The 20,994-nt window shown below is 40.4% G+C and overlaps 1 protein-coding gene across 1 annotated transcript; it reads left to right on the top strand.

The window, feature by feature from the left end:
- urod (uroporphyrinogen decarboxylase) lies at window positions 1–10,798 on the top strand. Its single transcript, XM_061043972.1, has 10 exons — window positions 1–166; window positions 1,460–1,572; window positions 1,704–1,783; window positions 2,335–2,397; window positions 4,098–4,295; window positions 4,546–4,707; window positions 5,731–5,865; window positions 6,361–6,461; window positions 7,368–7,434; window positions 9,852–10,798. The coding sequence occupies exons 1-10, from the start codon at window positions 144–146 to the stop codon at window positions 10,014–10,016; spliced, it is 1,107 nt and encodes a 368-aa protein (XP_060899955.1). The 5' UTR covers window positions 1–143; the 3' UTR covers window positions 10,017–10,798.
- Window positions 10,799–20,994: the final 10,196 nt, after the last annotated feature.

The following is a 20,994-nucleotide window of genomic DNA, read 5'->3' on the forward strand; positions in this document are numbered from 1 at the left end:
GCCCAGCAGCGCCAGAGTTGTGCAGAGTTGTGCAGAGCAGGTTTTTACTGACAGTTGAGGAGCTGCAGGAGCTGTAGGAGGTCTGCGGCTAACATCTTCACAGATAGAGACAAGAGGAGCATCTGAACCTCAGCACCGGCGACATGAGCAAGGACGATTTAATCCTGTGAGTGCTTTTCTTTTATCCTCAACATGCAGAATAATAGTAAGACTTCAGAGAGCATTTTGTCTGTCAACAGAGACATTACGAAACATGCCTGTGTCGCTCTTATGAAAACATGACTCCACACAACATGTTTTAAAACTAGTATCAAGTGAGACATTTAAAACCTTAACCACAAAACACTAATATGTTCTCGTTTCATGCTGATTATTTACAGCCTGGCATTAGTAAGTTTGTTATGGAGGATTCTCATTCAGAAAACACGCACTTTAACTTTCTCCTGCTCATATTCAAAGATTATCTTCTTCTGTGTGATTTATTGTTATTTTCGACGACTCGTGAAGATCTTCTGATCAATTCGGCTGATTGATAAATAATCAATGAGTTATTCTTTATTGTGAAATAATATTATAAGTTATATTTGTTGAATGTAAAGTGGCTAAACATCTTCTGTCCTGCGTCAGTTTTAAAACATATTTAACTCTTCATCCTCTGGACAGAACAGCTCTGGTCTCATCTGCTTTCATGCAGGAACATCTATTCTATAACCTACTTTAGCACGGTTACGATCCCAGTTGTGCATGTCATAATGTTCTTTATTTCCATTTTATGTACCAAGAGTAAGCTTAACTTAAGTTATTGTACAAGTTAAAGAATAATAGATTGTTTGGAGGGAGGAATATAAAGTCACTGACATGCAGTTTATTGTGATGTTAGATTGATGCCTGGGTTCACATGTCAGTCAGTTTGCCTTGCAGCTCTGGTTGCACCAAAGCAGCTTTTCATTCAACCGTTTTTTCTTTCTGCTTCTGGCAGACGATAAGAGAGCAGAGGAGTGGTATCTCTCTCTCAGAATCACTCTGTCATTAACAGCTCTGCAGCTGGATGCAGCCCGATATGACTGCATTATTGGAATAGGGAGGGACATGCCTATACGTTAGATAACAGAAGTGTCCTATAGCTGTATAGCTCACATCCTCCAAAGCTTTAGGACACCAGCCCACTTCTCCTAAAGAGCAGCAGCTTTCTGATGTTGTTATCAGACTTTTTTTTTATATATAAAATTGAGTCATTTTATTTTCTCTGCTCATTTTGGGCTCTATTAGTTCTTATATTGAGTTATGTTTCTGTTGATGTGATTTCTCTTTGAGAGTCTTTAAGCCACAGCACGTGTCACTGATAAGCATCGTTCTTCGGTGGTAGTTGTAGTTTTCTCAGTATTTGACTCAGCATTGCTTCATGAGCTCAATGAAAAAAGACTGATTCTAAGCACCATTTGTTTGATTCTCTATCCAGCCCCAAGGACTTCCCTCAGCTGAAGAACGACACATTCCTGCGAGCGACGCGAGGGGAAGAGACTGAACATGTCCCTGTGTGGTGTATGAGACAGGCGGGACGATACCTGCCAGGTGGGAACACCACAGCTTCTTCTTTTCCTTTACTACAGAGCAGTCTCTTTCTTCCTTTTTCTAAAACAGCATGAGGACATGTTGAGCCATCATGAAGACATGTAAATGTTGTGTGTGGTTTTCATTTTCAGAGTTCCGTGAGTTCAGAGCAGGGAAGGACTTCTTCGACACCTGTCAGTCACCGGAGGCCTGCTGCGAGCTCACCCTGCAGGTACAGCAGAGCTTCTCAAACTCAATATCATCAGAGTTTATTCAAAAGACTTCTCTAAAATTCATATACTGGAATATAAGTGTTGTAGCACTGTTCAACTTTGTCTCTCTTATTACGGGTAATGTACTAGTGCCTTGTTTCTTAACTGGAGGGTCGGGACCCAAAAGTGGGTCACAGAGCAGCTTTTTGTGTGTCTGGAAAAAGACATTTGTGTCAAAAAGTCAATGGAGCTCTTTTTAAACATGTTTGTTTTGTTTTGTCACATGTTCTCTACTGTCTGAGGTCCAAACTGCACAATATTTTATTAAATAAATCAGATTGGTTGAAAGAAAATTTGTTGTTGAAATTGTTGATGAAGGAGTTGGTGGTGGGTTCTAAGAGTTGAGGACCACTGTACTAGTGATAGAACAGAAGTAAATAAGTAGTGTTTAACTGGTGTGACAGTAAAACTACCCTGAGGCCAACTCTACAGGAAAACTAACAAGCAGCAGGTTCCATTTGTTGTCACTTATAATGTTTGTTTTTTCTTCTCTTTCCTTTTTCTCTTGTAGCCTTTGAGACGTTACCCGTTCGATGCCGCCATCATCTTCTCTGACATCCTGGTTATCCCACAGGTGAGGCGGCCATTGACACCAGACTCATACATTCACTCACTCACTCACATTTCTGTGTTGTGTGTGGAACCTGAACCTTCTAATTATAGCCATAACTAATATGTCACATGTGGAGGTTACAGAAGCCCTGAGCAGACATGCAACAGTACATTAACTCCATTTTCATGTCAATTATAAATTACTTAAGTTGTTTTCTCTCAAGATCATCACTTATTTATCCTGCTGGTTTGTCCATTATAACCGATTAATTCATGTGAACATGTGGAGATAACAGAGCGTGTTTTCTGGTGACAAAACAAATCACTAGACTGGTCTGTGTGATGGGTCAGACCCTGACACATCGTGCTGCCATAACCCATATCACTGAGGTAAGTGAAGACTATTTCTGTGACTCTTGGAACATGAGGTGAAGAAGTCCAGATCTTGAGGAAACACTTAGAGTAATGCTTTTCTTCAGATTCAGATTAGACTTCATTAATCCAAGAGGATCAATTCAGTTTCTCAGCCAGCCGAGTCATTAAAAGAAGCCAAGACAACATCAATGAAACAAACACATCACAGCCGCATTCAGACAGTTACATTTACATTCACAAGTCGCTGAATGAGAAGCCAGAGCTGGGAAATCTTTCAGGTTGTTTAGTTGGTTATCTGGTCACTGTGATGTCTGTGTAAAAGCAAATACACCATGAAATATAAATCCACCAGCGCTGCTGTAGTATGAAGCTCTCTCAAGCTAAATGATTGAATGAGTCAGAAAAGCACTTTGAGTATTTTTACACCAAGAGCTTCTTCTTCTTGGTGATGTACACATCCAAGTGTCTTTGTGATGTCTCATCTGACATTCTCTTGGTTAACAATGAATTAAAGAAGCTACACATGAACGTTTAGCCTGAAATTACAAGATATTTACCCAAACACGCCACGTCCAAATCTTATAATGAACTTAGTAATATATACGGTGACTGTGACTCTGCTGCTTTTCCAAAACACAATCTGTTATTTTAATGATCTATAGAACAAGAAGAGATGATGTATTTTATTAATCAAGCGAGGGCAAATTCCTTTTTACGCTCTGTTGTTGTTGAACATGCTACACACACACAGACTGAAATACACACACATGTTCAAACACACATGCACTAATGGAGTCCTGACAGAGTGAGGGGGGCTGCCAACAGCAGGCACTCCTGAGCTGCTGGTAAGACAGTTCAAGTCTCTACAGACTGAGCTACTGCCGGGTCCCAACTTTTTTCATTGGAGACCCCCTCCTTGTGTCTAAGAAGAGCTGAGCCCAACCGAAGACCCACACGAAGAAAAAGTGATTCATTGCTTTCAAAAATTAACATTAATCCTTAAAAGTTTTAAATCATGAAACCAATGATCTATAGTACTGAAAAGAAAGGACAGAAGCTTTTAAACATTTCAGATCTTTTAACCAAAAACTGTCTTTGGTGAGAGAGGGAGAGAGGGAGTTTGTTTGTATTGATTGATAAGTTACCCAATAAGCGGGTCCTAGGACTAATATTTGTTGCCATGGTATCAAAGCTGCTGTCAATATTGGTTTTATCAGAATCGCCTGAAGGTATAAAAAAAAAAAATCTGGTGTCATAAAAAACATTGTCTCGACATCTGTATCATTTCCGCCGCCAGTCAGATTTATCAGCTTTTATTCATTTGTTCATCGATCTTCATCCTTCCAGGCCATGGGTATGGAGGTCCAGATGGTTCCAGGTAAAGGTCCCACGTTCCCGGAGCCCCTGAAGGAGCCAGAGGACCTGCAGCGTCTGCAGGCCAAAGTGGACGTAGGCAAAGAGCTCAGCTACGTCTTCAAAGCCATCACACTGACCAGACACAAGATAGAGGGCAAAGTGCCGCTCATTGGATTCACCGGAGCTCCGGTCAGAGATGACACACACACACACACACACACACACACACACACACACACACACACACACACACACACACACACACACACACACACACACACACACACACACACACACACACACACACACACACACACACACACACACACACACACACACACACACACACACACACACACACACACACACACAGCAGAACACTTCGGTGTACACTTTCCTTTAAATGAATGTGGCTAATAAAAATTCCTTCTCTCCACAGTGGACGCTGATGGCCTACATGATCGAAGGTGGAGGCTCGAACACCCACTCTAAAGCAAAACGCTGGCTGTACCGGCACCCTGAGGCGAGCCACATGCTGCTGAGGATGCTGACAGATGTGGTCGTGCAGTATCTGCTGGGACAGGTGGCAGCTGGAGCTCAGGTGAGACGCCCTGCTTTTTTTTTAGCACAGGGCATATTGTGAGAACGTCAGAGCTGGGGACATAAAAACTGTCTGCTGATAATACCAGCGTCTGCACACACACACACACACACACACACACACACACACACACACACACACACACACACACACACACACACACACACACACACACACACACACACACCTTCTAAAGATAAACCTGTTTCAGTATCAGCACAATAATCCAGTCGAGGCAGCGTTTTACTCCAAAAAGTAAAGAGAACAAACCTGGATTATTACGCAAAGCCCAGACTGTGTCACAACAGCATAGTACACGGCTGTTTTCCTTTCTTTCCTTTTACCTGATTTAAGCTCCTTTTTATGCCTTCATTGAAGAGACAGGACAGTGGGAGGAGTCAGAAATCAGAGTGTGGAATGACATGCAGGAAAGGAAACACAACTTTAAATGAATGCTAAGGTTGTTCCAGGTTAGCTGAATGCTTAAAAACGTGTCTGCCTTACTAACCATATGGAGCACTTATAATTAAATGTTGAGTTTAAAATCAAGCGGTAACCTCCGGTGTGGGAAAATGAAGCCAATGTGGAAGTGCAAAGTCCTGCAGTTCATGGAGTGTCCACTAGAGGCTGGCTCCAAGAGCCCTGGAAGTCACATACACACCCATTGATAAAAGCCTGTTTTTACAGCAGAGATTAACATGTTTACAGCCTGGTACAACAAATTAAATAGGTCTGATTAGTTACTGTTCTCATGGGCACGGGGTGAATTTAACTCTCTTTTATGAACAATAAGAGTTATTTACAATAAGGCATGTATCAGCATTTCCAGCATAAAGACAGCCATCGATGGGACTCTAAAGCCTCCCGCTGTAGCAGACGGTAGACGTCACTCAGGCTTCATCCATTCATATCTACAGTTTATGGTTTAGTAGCTAAAAGAAAAGCTTCCTGTAGGTTTTCTTAAAAAAAAAAAAAAAAAAAAAAAACAATCCTTTCTCCTCTGTTGATGTGTGTGTCTTTCAGGCTCTGCAGGTCTTTGACTCTCACGCCGGCATTTTGGGCCCGGTCGAATTTAAAGAGTTTTCTCTGCCGTATCTTCGAGACATCGCTCGCTCTGTCAAAGACAAACTGAAGGAGGAAGGAAAAGACGTCCCCATGGTGAGTGACAGCTGTTTGCAGGAGCATCAGTCTACCCTTTTATGTATTTTAACATAATGATGCTCATATTTAGACTTCTGCAGTTTCACCATGGTAAGTGATTTCAAACTTTGTTTTTTATTTTTCTCCATTGTTATTCTTGACAATGTCAGTGGCTAATGATGAACACCGCTCATCATCCCACCAGTCAACTGTGACAGCTGTATTTATTTATTTTTACTGCTCTATTTGTCTGTGAGTTCTGTCGTTATAATTATTTTCTATATAAGTTTCAATACTCTGTTCTATTCTTATCATCACTCTGTTGCTTCAGCAACAATGTGTCCCATGAGGGGTCATTAAGCATCCATCTGCTCCCTTAAAAAAAAAACACAACAGTTCTTCTTTATCACCACAAGGTGGCAACATTTCTTTAAACATGGTTCAGAACGATTCAGTCAGAAGTTGCTTTGGAAATCAGCTCTTTTAACACTTGTGTGTCTGTTTGTCTTTCAGATTGTGTTTGCAAAAGATGCTCACTACGCTCTGGACGATCTGTCTCAGTCTAACTATGAGGTGGTCGGACTCGACTGGACCATTGACCCACGATTGGCGCGGTAACGAGCTCACACACACACACGAGAGACACAGTAATTATAACACTACCACTGATGTCTGCATGGCACAACATCAAACGCTGCATCAGAATACCAACAGCACCTTTATCATCAGACTCTTTATTCAATCAGACTCTTCAGCTTAGTTACTTTCTGATCTAATGTCATCCAGAGCTGGATCTTCTGGTTTTATTTAGCTAAATGTAAAGTGTCGATTTTATATTCTGGAGTCAAATCAGGAACAGACAAACATCGATACATACAATTTCATCAGACAAAAGCAGATACAGCCCCACGCTGAGAATACACAGTCATGGTCAACGTGCAGAGAATGAGCTTCGAGTGTTTGCAAGAAGCACGGATCCTGCTTTCCTGTTTCCTGAGAAGCAGTTTAACCATTACTGACCTCAACTCGTCCCTGGTGTGTCACCCGGTGCAGGCTACGGGTCAACAAACGTCTGTGTTTCCTGCTCTGCTCATCAAATACTTAACCTGTTGGTTAAAGGATTACTCTGTGTGTCCTGGTGTGTGTGTGTGTGTGTGTGTGTGTGTGTGTGTGTGTGTGTGTGTGTGTGTGTGTGTGTGTGTGTGTGTGTGTGTGTGTGTGTGTGTGTGTGTGTGTGTGTGTGTGTGTGTGTGTGTGTGTGTGTGTGTGTGTGTGTGTGTGTGTGTGTGTGTGTGTGTGTGTGTGTGTGTGTGTGTGTGTGTGTGTGTGTGTGTGTGTGTGTGTGTGTGTGTGTGTGTGTGTGTGTGTGTGTGTGTGTGTGTGTGTGTGTGTGTGTGTGTGTGTGTGTGTGTGTGTGTGTGTGTGTGTGTGTGTGTGTGTGTGTGTGTGTGTGTGTGTGTGTGTGTGTGTGTGTGTGTGTGTGTGTGTGTGTGTGTGTGTGTGTGTGTGTGTGTATTCAGGGAGCGCACAGGAGGGAAGGTCAGTCTGCAGGGAAACATGGACCCTTGTGCTCTCTACGCTCCAAAGGTAAACGTAGCTCCCTCCTTCATTGAGCTTCTGCTTCAGACAGAAACTGAACTTTTTTTTATCACTTTTGTACGATTAGGAATGTGTTAGTACGGAGTCAAAGAAATCACTTTCACATACAGATTAGCGATGTTCCTAAGCGACTCATTTTAAATGCAAATTTGAATTCAGACTGGTGGATTTGTCTTAATTTAAGAAAACACTCGCACAATCTATTGAACATGTCTTAACACAGGATCACAGCGTCTGCAGGTCAACAACGTCAGATTGGTTTCAGATAACGTCAGTTTCACCTGAAGCTTTCTACCCACAACTTTATCTCCATTTTCTAAAATACTGACCAGCCGCTCCGCTTTACTATCCCTCCACTTTGCTGGTTTAACCAAATAACTGGAGCTACAGTCCTAACTAGTGGCAGGCGGCTGCTTAGACAAAACATTTCACCTAGATTGTGGGCCTGAATTGATACAAGTTTCAATACTTAGTTTAACTGACTAGTGATTCTGGTGACAACGTTTAATCGTTTATTGGCTAAATGTGCACATACCTTCGAAAAATACACCATCAAAATATGGAATAGTGGATGATTATAAAAGATATATATCTTGTGGCCTAGCGGTTTGGTCATGCCCCATGTATGAAGGTAATAGTCCTCGAGGCGGGCAGCCCGGGTTCAAGTCAGACCTCCAACCCTCGGCCCTTTTCCAGCATGTCCTTCCCCCCCTCCCCTCTCTCTCTTCCTGATTTTCTACTCCATCCCCCGTCCTCGAAATAAAGGCAGAAAAACTCCTCAAAGTCAAATCTTATATAGACATGAACATTCAGACTAGAGTAGTGTGCTTCTGTCATGTTCAGTCCTCAGCAGTTCCTTTTACTTGAACAGTCGGGGTTTAGGACGACCTGCAGACCTCTGTTATGTAAACTGTTCAGTGAGACTCTTTTGGGAAGTAGAATTAAATCATCTATCTTTTAAAATACAATTAAAGGGAAGAGAAATGACATAGAAACAGCTACCTTTGAGTCCAAGTTGTTCTCCCGCTCGCTGTGGATGTTATGTTCTTCCTCAGTGTTTCTACTTCCTACTGGATGTGAAGTTTTTGTAATTCATTGCAACAAACTTTAGTCTACACACAGTCTGTCACTCCTCAGCAGAAGGTCTTGAAGTTGTTCCTCCTCTGACCCACTTACACAAAACTATCCGTCTGATACTTTCAACAAAACCAATTCTACACTTTAAAATGAATCCAAGACTCTACAGATGATCTAATATAAGCCCGTGGATCCTAATCTTGAATAGATAAATCTTGTCTTTTCTTCAACCTGGGCCCTACTTTATCTTCACATATTTTGGGGTCTTAATGACTAATGGGGACAACAAGGGATTGCTTCAGCTCCCAGCGATGGGCTTTAATGGCTGCAGCGTAATCTTTCAGGACAAATGTCCAAAGTGTGGCAAAGTATGTCCTCACTAAGCACTTGTTTTTTTTACATAGACAGGCTCAGGTTTCAGAGCAAAGAGAAGAACCCCTCTAAAAGAAACCTTTTTGTTAAGTTTAGATCTTCAATCTGTTGAAGCTGTTGGAGGTATCCTCTTCAAAGCCACCAGACTTCACGGACAATCAAACACATAGATGAAGGAGTGTCTGGTCCATCAGTGAGAGCACTGGTTACTTTGTTTGTGCTTTTGGTTGTTATCAGACCTGATTAAACCTTTAAAAAGTTCTCATTTAAACTATAAAGCAAACTAACAAACCGGTTGTGGAAATGATACATCGGCACACATCTCTCCCTGGAGTTTTTTGAATTTTGAATTTTACATCCTTTATTAATCCCTGAGGGAAATTCTGGTTTACACTCTGTTATTGAGAGACATGATTCTCACACACGTAGGCCAGAATCACACACACATGATTAAACAGGAGCTGTGGAGAGATGTCAGAGTACCAGAGCGGTTGGGGGTTTGGTACCTTGCTCAAGGGCACCTCGGCATTTCTTGGGAAGTACCCTGGCCCCTCTCATGTTACCAGACCAACTTCAATATTACAGTGCGCATCAAGACATTAACCAGCGACCCTCCGGTTCACAACCAAAGTCCCTACAGACTGAGCTACTGCCGCCCTAAAGCCTTGTGGCTTTACAGAGAGAGATGTAAAGGCAGTTTATAGTCTCAAAAAATCATCTTGTGTTTTGACAAAAGGTCTGTTTCTGTCGTGATCTTCTCAATACTTACACATTTTTCCGATCCTATGAGTAGTAAATACAAGCACTGTATGAGGTTTAGTTTGAAAGAACGTATTTGACCTTTCAACCATTATAAGTTCCAAAACGTTCTTCACCCGTTCGCCATTGAGACCCCAAAGGGTGTTAAAATTCAAGCTCCTTTATTAATCCTCTCTCTCTCTCTCTGCCTCCCTCAGGAAAAGATTTCAGACATCGTGAAGAAAATGTTGGAGGGTTTTGGCACGAGAGGCTACATCGCCAACCTGGGACACGGCCTTTATCCCGACATGGACCCGGAGAACGTGGGCGCCTTTGTCGAGGCTGTGCACCAACACTCAAAACAGATGATCAAGCAAAAGTAAAAAGATGAATTGTGTCTGTTTTTATAAAAAAAAAAAAAAAAGCAGTCAGAAGAGTCCATTCCTTGTATGAAAAATCAAAAAAACATCCAGACCTTCAAAACATTTCTATAATTGGACTACGAGCTCATCCATGGTGGGTTTAAAGAACAAACAAGATGTTGGTTTTCTAAGACAAGATTGTCTTTCCCTCTATAATATGTTGATGTGAGCTCCAGTGGATTATGTGTTTCTATCGGAGAGGGATGACAACCCTTTCGCAGTGACATGTACAGTAGTATGGGATTTGTATGATGATTGGATTTATGCAAAAAATGTTCAAACAGCTTTGACTTGTAGATGAAAAATATTCATCATCCACTCGAACTTAGCGTAATGTTACTCCAGCATTCAGACACGCAGAGTCAAAGCTCTTCATCAGTATGAAAAACTACAGGAAGTAAAAACAACAACAACAACTAGTGATGTGGAAACAGAGGAACACATGACTACAGTGATTAAAATCAATTCTTAAAGAGAAACGTCAAAAACAACACGCTGGATCTCAGAATGAAAAGTTCTATTTGTACTCCAGCTGATTCAAAGATTGCTTGTTAAAAATGAAGATGCCTTACTCTGATTGTGTTTTTTCCACCATAAATCTTATTTTTCTCTCTTACTTTCATCAACTCAGACTTGTAGAAACATTGACATGTGAAGTGAACCACGGTGTAACCTGAGAGGTCGACTGTGTCTGCATCAGGCTGTATTCTTCTGTTGAGTAAATAAAGATGATTTCATTTCTACGTAGCGTACATTTACTATTTATGTAGTGGATTTGAGTTGATTTGCTTGATTAATTACTAAACTTTGAGATCACTGTACTTAAGAATTTAGATGTGATACTATGTTCTACTACCTCCATCTCAGAGTGAATACATACAAAGCATATATAAGTAGTCCAAGCAGACACTTTCTTTGCAAATTAGGACTAAAAATGTCAAAATGTATGCTTATGAATCAACATTTTTAATTTGAACCTGCATCATTTTATCACTGTGGTTCTGCTGCTGATCATTTATAAAATGAGCTCTCCTCTTAGCGATTGCAATGTGAAATTTATGCTTAACTTTAATCAATAATATTCAGCAGAGTCTTAAAGTTTCACAACAAATCAAACATTTCAAACAAAGGGAGCCTCTTCAGCTCAGTGGTTAAATTGCAAATCTCATGTACACAGGTCCTGGACCTCAGAGTGGAAGCTTCAGGTTCGACTACCTTTTCTGGTCTGCTCCATCCACCGTCCTGTCCTCAATAAAAAAAAGCCCCCAAAACTATCTTAAAGGGGACATATTATGAAAAATCCACTCTTACAGTGTTTTTGAACATATATTTGGGTAACCTGAGTGTCTACTGACCCACAAAATATGAAATAAACACATCCAGTCCTTTGTTTGTGGTCTGCATAAGGCTTACAACACAGAGAGAAATGCTCCATTTCAAATTCAAATCAAAAAAATCCCCTCCCCTGATATCTCTACCCATGGACTCCATCCCCAGCCTAGAACAAAACTTTTACGCAGGGGGGGCTCATTGCATTTAAAGAGACACACACACCAAAACGGAGCGTTCTGAGAGAGCTGGTTTATACAGGGTCACAAACCTCCTCTGGTGCTTGATTCATGTTATATTTTGACCAAAGCACAGCACAGATGTTTCATTTAGACCACAGGGGACTGTTTGAAAAGATGGAGAAGGGGTATTATATGTCCTCTTGTAAAAAAAAAAACAATAAATGTCAACTAAACCTGAGGGTTTATGCTCTAACTTCAGGTTTGTACATTAATGAAAAAAGCTTAATGCTGCGGTTACCAAGCAGCCCTGATTGTCATAGACGTTCCTGAACACAAAACACAATTCATCAAAGGTGGCACTTAAAGTCAAGCACTCTGTGACATCACAAGTTTGTTTGACATCCTGATATCATGCTGGGATAATAAGAGTCCTCAGATTGTGTGTGTGTGTGTGTGTGTGTGTGTGTGTGTGTGTGTGTGTGTGTGTGTGTGTGTGTGTGTGTGTGTGTGTGTGTGTGTGTACAAGTACAAGCTGTCATTAAATCACAAAGTAGGAAGTGGCTCCTGAAGTGGTCTCAGACTTTTGGACACAGTGTACGGTTCTTAAATAAGCCTCACTTCCTCCTCCACTGGATGCAGATGAACAAAAGGTTATTTACCCCCCTACACACACACACACACACACACACTTTCTTCTTCCGTGTTAAAACCTTGCACCCACATTATCTAAGATACAGCTCTACTGCTGACAGTTTAAGACGGTATGTGGTTGTAGAGGTTAATGTAGCCTCAAGTAGCCTTAAATCAGAGATGAGGAGAAGAGGACAGGGGGTCAGACAAGGTCACTTCTATTGACACACCATGACTTTTTCAATTTCTCAAAGTCATCCTCAGCCGCAATTGATCCAAACAGCTCCCCCTAGAGGCACTACAGGCTCTACACAACTTTCCCCACATATAAAGTACTTACATTACTTCTCACTGGGTTTAATTTGTAAAACGTTTGACTTCATCCACCACAATTATGATTACAAAGTGACTTCGTTACAATGGTTCTGTTAAAAGTAACTGAAAACTGTATCCCTACTTTTATCATTCTCCATTTCCTCAGTCAACAGATCTTTGAGTATTACGGAGTATGTACTGACACCCTTTATTCAATTAAACTGACCAAACTAAAAAGAATGCAGGCTACGTTGAAAACAACAGATTCAACATTATATTTCTGTTGGTTTGATGGTTTTTGCATCACAGAAGTTAGTTTACATTGAGTGTGTGGATTCAAGGCCGGGCCACAGAAAATGGGACAGAGACAAGATAGTAACTGGGAGTTTTAACTGGGACAGAAGTGAGACGGTGTCCCGCCTGAAGGTGTGTGAACACTTTCATCCAGTCTGGCGTCCCCCGAGAGAAGCTTTCTAATGAAGTTCTTTATAAATAAATAGCTGCAACAGTGCAGCACAGAGCGGAAGAACAACTAGAACTAGAACAACATTAAGTTAGCGTAAAGATCAACTTAGTTTGAATCATTATTTTATCAAGGCTCAACTTTAGAATGATTGAAAACACATCCGTGCTAAAGGCTACATTAGCTGCTTCTAACTGGTTCTGATACCAGACATGTTTTATTTTTAAATCAGGAATTTATGAGCAGTGTGATCAATTTTAAAAGTAACCATTTGTGGTGCTGCAAGTGATAAATCCCTGCAGCCTAAAAAGTATTCTCCCCAAAGATCACTTCTTCTTCTTAAAGACTTTTGAGAGGACTGCAAAGTCTGTAAGGAGAGAAACTAGAAGGAGGCCAATGGGGAGAAACACTTCTGTACGTATGCAGAGGCCTGTGTAACATGGAAGTCAAGCTAGAAGCTACAAACTCTTAAAGGACTTCAGTACACGTCCCTGTGTGAGCGTGCAATATCAAATCCCCCTATTTGAAGTGTCAGTGACAGTGTTGCATTGTGGGTGATATCAGAAGTAGTAAATGTATGTATGCAATAAAAAAAGTTCTATATGGTGCTGCTGCATCCATTATTATCCTTTTAGTTTTAGACAGTTGTTGAATGTTATGAGCAGTGGCGATTATAGAGTCTGATAGAGTCCTGAGCAAAATCTGATGGGGGGCCCCTCCAACCAGCGTTTATCAACATCTAACTCTTTTTTTCCTTTTTCTTTTTTTTTTTAACCCCAGAGGGATAAATTCACTTCATTTTTCTTGGGTTACTTTGACAAACTGGTTTTCACAGCAATAATACATGCAACGCTCAGCAGGGGCCCCCCTAGGGAGGTTTCTTACTGTCATTGCAAAATTTGCACATTTTGGGTCACTGCTGTAGTTTAAAGTTTTTCAGCCCATGGGTGGCCCGTGGCTGACCTGGGGCCCCAAGCAGTCGCTTGTCTTGCCTGTGGTTACGGGCTTTGCTAAATTGGTGGATTTTGAAAGTGTTGACATAATTATGTATTTAGATGTTATTGCTGCAGTGAGGAATCTTCGCCACATTTCTGCCCCTCTCAGGGTATATGCTTAGCAAAGTTATTCCTTATTATGACTTTAGGATGAATTAAATGAAACATTGTGGTCCAATGTATCTGAAGGATATAACTGCAAGTCTTATAAGGCTAATAATCTGAAGTCCTTTGCTCCTAGTTCACAAAGGTTTTATATTCAGTCATCAGCTGTGATGTATTGAGGTCAGGGCCACACCAGTGTAGACATGTATTGAAAATATTTTTTTATCAGTTTTTTGTTTTGTTTTGTTTGGGCCTTTTAGCTAGGTGGAAGCTTCTGCAGCTGACGCATTAACACTGAACATTAATCACATTGTATTTAGAACTACTTAAGTCTGTTTTTAAGCAGCAGCTGTAAATCTTTGAAGGTCATTCCAGGACAGGCACAGATGAGATGAAGTGTCATCTTCACCAATCAGGACTCATACCTCCAAACCATCTCCATCACAGCCACCAATGAGAAGCTGGATCAAATCTGAGCAGCCAATCACAAAGCCCCAGGTTTTTTTTTGGTCTCCATGTGAATTAACTATTGTGTACATTGGGGGGGGGGGGGGGATACAAAGCCTCGTTTTATTACACAGAATGTGGCTTAACTGACATTTTGCATTATTATAGTAATCATGACAGAAGCTCTTTACAGGAGGAAAAAGGATCAGTTAATCCTAAACTGTGTTTTCTCTCCGTGAAGCAGCTAAGAACAGCAAGATAAGCAGATTCTGCTAAATCCCGTTGTTGTTGTTGTTCCTGGTGTTGTTGTGAAGGATCCCAGAAAAATCATAACATCATGTGACCAGAGCGAAAAGGGGTGGGGGGTGTTGGGAGGATTTCAGGGGATCCCTCATCACTGGTCTCTGGGTTACAGTAAGGAGACCAGGATCACTGGGTTCAAACAAGCCAGGACTGTCACAGCTGAACTCTTCATTGCTTTTTGTTTCTGTTTTTCTTTTTTTTTATAAAGTCCCAGTTGTACATTTTTTTGATTTCTTTATTCTTTAATAAATTATTCCAATCAGACTGAAACCCTTAAAGTTCTGCTCACCTTCCAGATATCAATATAAACCTGATGATACTGATGATGTGATTTTAGAGTGTGGGATAATAGACCAGCAAATTTTTAGTTTGTTCATAGTTGTTATTTCAGTTATTGTTCTTAATTCTTATTTTTAGTTATTATCATCAATCTGCGTATCTATGTCTGCTTCAATGTTTGTTTTTATGCATCTATGATTGATGTTTATCTTATTTATGTCTATTTTACAGTGTTGTTGTATCACGTGTGTTAAAAGCCTAACCGGGGACAAGGACTGCAAACATGAGTCCTAGCTAGAGTCCTAGATACATTCATTGCATTGGTTGCACTTTAATTAGGTGTAACAATGCCTACATGTATTGTCTGACAAATAAAATAAATAAACAGAGAAACATTTTATTTTGGCTTATTGTTGTTGTTTTGTATTATTATTTATTTTTTAGGCAAGGGTTTATATCTTAGAAGGATATTTTGATAAGGATATCCGAATGGATATTTTGGTCATTTTTTATTGGTTTATATCTCCTCAAAACAACAAACCATATATTACAAAAATGTGTATTCATATTAATTAAAGAGACTATATTAATCCATGTAGACCAGATGCTGGTACCTCTGCTCTTCTTAAAATATCTAGATAAAGTTTTGCCACCTTGAATGGTACAGACATTTTTCAATTCAATAATTTTGTATTCATTTGTTTCGCTCCTTCAAAAGTTTGATTACAAAACGACACATTTGATATATTTCCAGCTTTACGACCTCAACGCTGAGAAAAATGACTCGTTAAGGTGTTGATCTCTGATTTAAAACATTTATCTTTCAAATGACAGAAAGAGATTACATTGTCTAACTGAAGCCTCCAAATAATTAAGACAGAGCAACAAGAAACACTCAGTGTTATTAAAACACAACAACACACACACACACACACACACACACACACACACACACACACACACACACACACACACACACACAGCAATTCTTCCTGAAATGAACGCAGGCTTTCATTTTCATCTCTGTCCTTTGTTGTTCTGTAGTACTCAAAACACAAACACACACAAACACATACACACACACGCACACAGAGGCTTTTCTTTTGGCCCCGCCCCTCTCTATTGCATAAATAACAGAGACAAATGAATGAAAATCTCCCTGCTTGTCAACAGGTAAGACTGAAGAGGCTGCTCCTGTGTGTCAGTGAGCCATCTGGGAACAAAGTGGCATGTTATGTGTGTGTGTGTGTGTGTGTGTGTGTGTGTGTGTTTGAGAGAGAGAGAGAGAGAGGGAGAGAGAGGCTATTATGATGAATACATGCTCTTTAGAAATGGAGATCAATTTCCACATGCTTATCTTTAAAGGCTTTGGCAGAAGAATAATACACAAATGTGTGTTTTCGTATGCTTCAGTGTGTGTTAATGTGCAGGTTTTGTTTGTTTATTGTATGTGTGTGCTTTAGTGCATGTGTGTGTCCTGGCTTTAATGTGTTTATTTTCATCAAATACATTAAACAGGTGGGCGTAGTGTGAATGGTGTGTGTGTGTGTGTGTGTGTGTGTGTGTGTGTGTGTGTGTGTGTGTGTGTGTGTGTGCGTGCGTGCGTGTGTGTGTGTGTATGGTATGAGTGTGTACAGTGTGTGTGTATGTCTTTGAAGGAGGTCCAGGCTCCATCTCTCAGCAAATCAGCAGGCCTGAAAATCCAATCTGCCTGGAGAGACAGCAGGCTGTACATCATCTGCCAGGGATGGACACTATCAGGGCTTTATCAGTGACCGCCCCCCCAAATACACACACACACACACACACACACGCACACACAAAATGACCACATGCATGAATGAACACTTACATCCACACACAGAGCGGTGACAGAGACTGATAGCAGGATTAGCATAGCTGTTGTTGTTGGGACGCGGAGGCAGAGGAAGTGAAACTGTGGAGACCTTGAGCTGCTTCACACTGATGCAGATGCTGACAGCTGTGACTGTCCCTCTTTGCAGATGACAACATACTATCCCACCATGTTCAACCTGCTCAAATGGACCCTCTACTGAGACCAGCATGACTGCAAAAAGCTAACTTTCTGCAGCAGATGATGCAACATGGATACTGGTTTGTTTACATTATATTCATAACTGAATATTGTTTTTACTCTGGCGATACAAATAACTGTAACAATCCCAACTCCACAAATAATTAATGAGTAAATCAGTGTTAGCATCTATGCTAATGCATAATCCACTGATTGTATACAATAAATGGACGTAGCCTCCTTAACGTCATCCATTTATCTATTAACTGCTGTTTTGAAGCCTCGTTGACATATTTGTAATTTATAGATGTTTTACACGCTATGCCTGAAGATTAAAATAGACAGGTGGCCACCTTATTTCCCTCAAAAGTAGACTTTTATGAGTGTCTTAACTCAGGGGAAGCATCCTTTGAAGGATTCAATTAAAGATGGTGTTAAAGTGGCATGTTGAAGGCTGTCCAATTTCAAAGGCTCCTTCAAATGCAGACAGCAAAAGGGTAGGGCAGGAATTGCTGCAGTGAAGAAATCAGGGAGTCCTCGGAAGAACAGATCGTCTCAGTTCAGTATGAGCAGGCTATGAAGTGTATGCATGCTACAAAAGCTGGTCCCTCTTAGCCTGGGGATGCTGACGCTGGATTGCGACACATCCACAATTTACCTTCATTAGACAAGCCACTTTGAAAGTTAAAGAATACCATGACCAATTTTGAAATCTAGAGATGCTTTTATGTTTTTTTTCCTCCCTTTTTTTAAATTAACCAAATCTCTGATAAGTGGGCCAAAGGCAGAACTAATACATAAAACATTCTCATTAACATACCACTTTTCAAGCAACAACATGATTGCAAATCGTGAATTTTAAAATAAAAAAAAGTTTGTTGCTTGATGGTTTATGACTCTTTTTGGTCCAGCTGCACTTTGGGATCCACTGTTTTAGTCTAATGAAGCTTAGAGACCTTACTGAACTACAAACACAGGGTCTGAGAGGTTTGGTTCACAGACTGAATTAGCTGAAGTGACACCTTGCAGTCAGCGGATCGCAACAGGCGTCGACCTTGGGAGTTGAAATATAAAGCCAACGAGGAAGAGCAAAAATCAGTTCTTTAAGTGTCCACTTGAGGCTAGCCAATTTTTGCAGGAGGAAACGTGAGCCTGGTTCAAAACCCCACTTCGGTTGGCATATCTAATTTCTTGATTGTCACACACTATACTGTACGTTTTATGATATAAATCAGCTGTTTTGATTTGATGACCTGACCAACATGTCAACAGGCACGTTGTGGTTGTTGATCAGGAGGCTTAAGGCTAATCTGAGCTCCAGTTCTTTATCTGTTACTAAGTTAACCTGATGTAAGTTTGAGACAGCTTTTCCAACATGGGGTATGCCATCAATGTGCTTCAACAGTCTGCTTCAGAAACCAATGGGTGATGTCTCTGAGACTACATCCATGTTTTATAAATTCTATGGTCCGCATCCAACTTTCACTTCAATAGGTCATCATGCAAAGTATTTCTAATATAATAATAATTATATGTGTTTATATAGCACTTTTTACACAACGTTACTAAGTGCAAGGAAAAACAATGAGATATAGATAAACATTTGTACGTGTTTGAGTGTATTTGTGACCAGCGATTTTGCTAAATATCATTTCTATGAATGAATTAAATACAAATTCAACCATAAATTGTCTTGACAGGGAAAGTGAGCTAATGAGACCAACATGTTATACCACAATGTAAAATGTGTATTTTTTTCTGCTGTAACAGTCAGCATTTTAATATGTTAGTTACGATACTTTACTATACGATACGATACGACACAATACGATGCGATACAATACTTTACGATACGATGTGACACAATACGATGCGATACAATACTTTACGATACGATGCGATACAATACTTTACGATACGACACAATACGACACAATACGATACGATACTTTACGATACAATACTTTACGATAGGATACAATACTTTACGATACGATAGGATACAATACGATACGATACGATACTTTACGATACGATACGATACGTACGATACTTTACGATACAACTTACTTTACGAAATTTGTCTTGGACTGAACGTGCTGCCAAACATTCAGCTGCTTTCTCACATTTGGAGCCAGCCTCAAGTGGCCATTTGAAGAAATGGTCCTTTGGCTCATAAATGATTATAAAGTATGATAGAAAAGCTATTCTTACATCCGACATTGAGCTCTGATGTATTCTGGCAACACGGGAGGAGCAGAATGAGCTGCACGTCCATGTGGTAGCAGATTCTTTCCATCCGTGAAAACACAGTTCGAGAATTCAGGTACAATATTAGGTGTTGGTCACCTGCATGGTTGCAGCACATATCGACGTAAAAATAGGAATAAAATCAACTTTTGGGCCTCTTTTTAACACTCACGTGCCATGATAAATGTAGATACTAGCACACAGCATGTGTAGCCTGATTGAAAAATGTAGAGATTAAAGGAGGCAGTGCTAACTGAGGAGAAAGAGATTGAGCATATAGCAATCACTTCTCCATCTATCCGTCTGGATAATTAATATAAATCTGCTCATTTACCATTGGCCAATCAATCTAGATTTACCCATTCACAGATCCTTACACACACTCACACACACATACTTAGCACGCCTTTACAGCCTGATTGTCGGCTCATACGGCTCCGCAGAAATCTCTAATGAATGAGAATGAAATGTTGAAGGAGGGAGAGTAGAAAAATATTCAGAGACAAATGAGTGAAAGATGGATGGCGCTATCTCAGCCTCCCCGTGCTTCATTTATCACTCATGCAGCTGGTTGGATTGGCAGAAAATTGCAGGGTCGTCCCTCACAGGCTGGGAAACAAGCTCTTTATGGGAAATACTATTCAAAGTATTGCTTTTGGGATAGAGGGCAGCTTTAGTTCAAAGCTTTGGGGCTTCAAAGATCTTTCAGTTTGAGAATAAATCTAGCATAAATCCAGCTGCTGAAAGGGTACAGTGCACACAGACTCACAAAGTAATACATCCAAAACATAACAATTTTACAATGGATTTACATAAATGCATTCAGGCTCAGCTTGTTTCTTTATGTCTCTAGACTTACTGTTGCCTAATGGTGCTTTCACACTTGCACAAAACTCCTGAAAACTCCCAGAAATCTTTGGGCTTAGCTACATGTCTGAACACAAACATGCAATCTTTTCAATCCGAGTGTGTATGAATGGGATTAGTTACTTCTGATGGTCACTTTACATAGCAGCCTCTACCATCAGTGTGTGAATGGGTAGGTGTGACCTGTGGTGTAAAAGTGCTTTGAGTCAGAAGACCAGAAAAGAACTATACAAGCTCAATTCCATTTACGATATTATGAATGTGTTGATTTAAAGACAGTCTCTTGCATACAGTCTACGCACTGTGCAGCAGTCACAGTATATAAATGTTATTCCCCTCTCCTATTGGCTCGAGGTGAATTATCTGGATAATATCCTGCAGCATTCTCACATCAGCTCATTCAGACTTGCTGCAGAAAAAATACTAGGGGTCTGAGTGAAAAATGTGGCTGTTTGCGTTCACACATACAGCTCCTCCTGGAAATAACCTGAGTTTTTCAGGAGTTTTGTGTGAAAGCACAATTATAATGGCTTCCCAATAATAATCATGTGTGACAAAAAAAACTGTTGTTTCAGTTCATTGCAGGTTTACATACACTGTTTAGATAAAACAGTGAATATAGGTACATTTCTCTAAAATGTAATATAATTTTAAAACATAAAAAAGTCATAGAAATGGTTTAATACAGCACCATCCATTGATGCATTATGGTTGAACCCAAAGAACACAGAAGTCCTCC

The sequence above is a fragment of the Labrus mixtus genome, chromosome 8, assembly GCF_963584025.1.
Source record: "Labrus mixtus chromosome 8, fLabMix1.1, whole genome shotgun sequence".
Taxonomy (NCBI): Eukaryota; Metazoa; Chordata; class Actinopteri; order Labriformes; family Labridae; genus Labrus; species Labrus mixtus.